This window comes from Cynara cardunculus (genome assembly GCF_001531365.2).
Source record: "Cynara cardunculus var. scolymus isolate 2C chromosome LG 15, CcrdV1, whole genome shotgun sequence".
Classification (NCBI taxonomy): Eukaryota; Viridiplantae; Streptophyta; class Magnoliopsida; order Asterales; family Asteraceae; genus Cynara; species Cynara cardunculus.
In genome coordinates, this window is record NC_037542.1 from 19,928,192 (window position 1) to 19,930,377 (window position 2,186).

The window sequence follows — 2,186 nt, forward strand, 5'->3', positions numbered from 1 at the left end:
GATAATATACAATATATATATATATATATATGTAATATATATATATGTAATATATATATATATATAACAATAATAATAATAATATAATTATGATGATTGAGTTTGACATTTTGATGGATATTAAAGTAATTTAAATTCCCAATGCATTCAATACCCTCTATTAGAGGGTGTCATTAGCACTCCCCTTGATTAATCATCTTGAAATCTACTATGGTATGCATTTCGATATTGATTGTTGGATCTTTAAGTAGATGATCTACTTTTATTTGTTGATTACCTAAAAAAGTGTGTATTTTATTGTACAATGCATCTCTTTGTTTAATTTTAGTTCTTAGAATTTTATTGAAAAGTTATATAAGACATTTATCCCTTATATGGAAGATGTTTGGTCTGTCAAAGAATTGATATATCCCTGATATGGAAGATGTTTGGTCTGTCAAAGATGTTTAGTCCGTCAAAGAGCTAAGTTGACCTGGATGCATGGGAAGGAAGGAAGGGAGGATCCAGAACTCTGGGGGCATTGGGTTGTTTCCTGCCCACTCACAAACACCAAGTATCTGAACAAACAACGACATATTAGTACTTTGTATTAATAAAATAAATTAATATTAAGGGATTATCAGTAAGAATAACTCCTAAACACATATGAAGTCATTTCTCTTGTTTTTAAATGAGAAATAATTTAATATAACGTTTTCAATATCCTATAAAAAGTCTTACCGATAGCCATGTTTTGCCCCAAGCGGGAATGGCAGTTGCACCACCATGATCTAGAATCCATTTTCGAGCTTTGGTGCATGCACCATTCAAACCACCATCAGGTCCTTCTCCTAGAAGACGCATACAAATGTAACTGAGGGTGCTGCCAAACATTGTGCTATGACCTTCAATGTGAAATCCCCATCCACCATCTTCGTTCTGTAAATTCAAGATACCATTTAAATATATGTTGAATTGTGTCAGATATATGCCTTTGTGTGTGGTTGCAGTCAAGAATGGGAATGCATAATTTTGTCATCATAGATTATAGTATTAGTTAACTAGTACCTGATGACAATATAAGTATCTAAGAATTTCTTTTCTATGTTCTGATGGGAAGATGTCGTTAAGATGGCCTGTGATAAACAAGCATATAACCTGCATTTGGTTGATATTAGCTAGTGTCATCTTGTTAATATGATTAGAGGTAACGGATGCATCTGCAAATAGCAAACTATGAATTTAGAGCTATGTCACGACCATCAATAAATTTAAAAAGTTACCAATGGCTGGATGAAATACATTGGACCAGCATTTTCGGCTGGCCAGTGGCCATCTTCAGCCTGCAAGGCTGCAAATAAGTGAACAGACCTCCTCAATGTGGTGGTAACTTTGTCATAACAAATCTCTTCGCCATCATCTATCTTCACCTGGGCTATGTTCTGTTTAAACTGCTTCTCTCTTAAAAACTGCATATACATATTCATGTTTCAGTGAAAATTAGATTATTTTGCAGATCCAATAATATTGAGGAAGGAAAAAGAAGTTAACCTGCATGCGCCAGAGGACATCACTACATGGCTTAACTTGATGTCGATGATTCCAGAAATGAAGACGAGCTTTTTCAACTTCATCACGCTCTTCTATAGTTCCATAGTTAGGATCAAACTCCCATGTTTGCCTTCCAACAAAATTGTTTGTGCTGTAAAGGTATGGATTATTACCCCCATCTGCTATCCTCAACCTCCACATTTTTTCGACCAAATTAGATATTGCTATAGCTGCTGCATTAATTTAAGTTCTCAATAAATACTCGAAGCATACACACATTACTCTTTAAACATTGAAAACTATGAAGGTTATTTTTCCTTTTTCTTTTTTTAAATAAAAAGCCACAAATCCTTCAAATTAGTATATGATATTCATTTTTATGTGTTTTCTTTGGTTTTGTATTCGATAAAAAATATATTGACTAACACAAATTTTTTATTAAACAACCAAAGTTCTTTATAATAATATATTTTCATGTATTATTAAAAAAATATAATGATGTAAATAAAATTCCTAAAAATACATACACAATAAATAAATAAATAAATAAATATATATATATATATATATATTTATATATATTAAAAGATAAAAGAAGTTTTCAATAGAGACATGTATATGTTTTAACATCAATGATTAATGGCAGATCTATTTTT

The 2,186-nt window shown here is 31.3% G+C and overlaps 1 protein-coding gene across 1 annotated transcript in view; it reads right to left on the minus strand.

The window, feature by feature from the left end:
- Positions 1-1,746, minus strand: part of LOC112528193 (shionone synthase-like) — a 5,627-nt gene extending 3,881 nt beyond the window's left edge. Inside the window, exons 1-5 of the mRNA XM_025139157.1 lie at positions 1,531-1,746; positions 1,263-1,448; positions 1,048-1,137; positions 721-918; positions 473-557 (exon numbers count right to left, since the gene is read on the minus strand). Of these exons, the coding sequence (XP_024994925.1) occupies positions 473-557; positions 721-918; positions 1,048-1,137; positions 1,263-1,448; positions 1,531-1,731 (760 nt within the window). The 5' untranslated portion in view covers positions 1,732-1,746. The remainder of the gene's footprint in view (positions 1-472; positions 558-720; positions 919-1,047; positions 1,138-1,262; positions 1,449-1,530) is intronic.
- Positions 1,747-2,186: the final 440 nt, after the last annotated feature.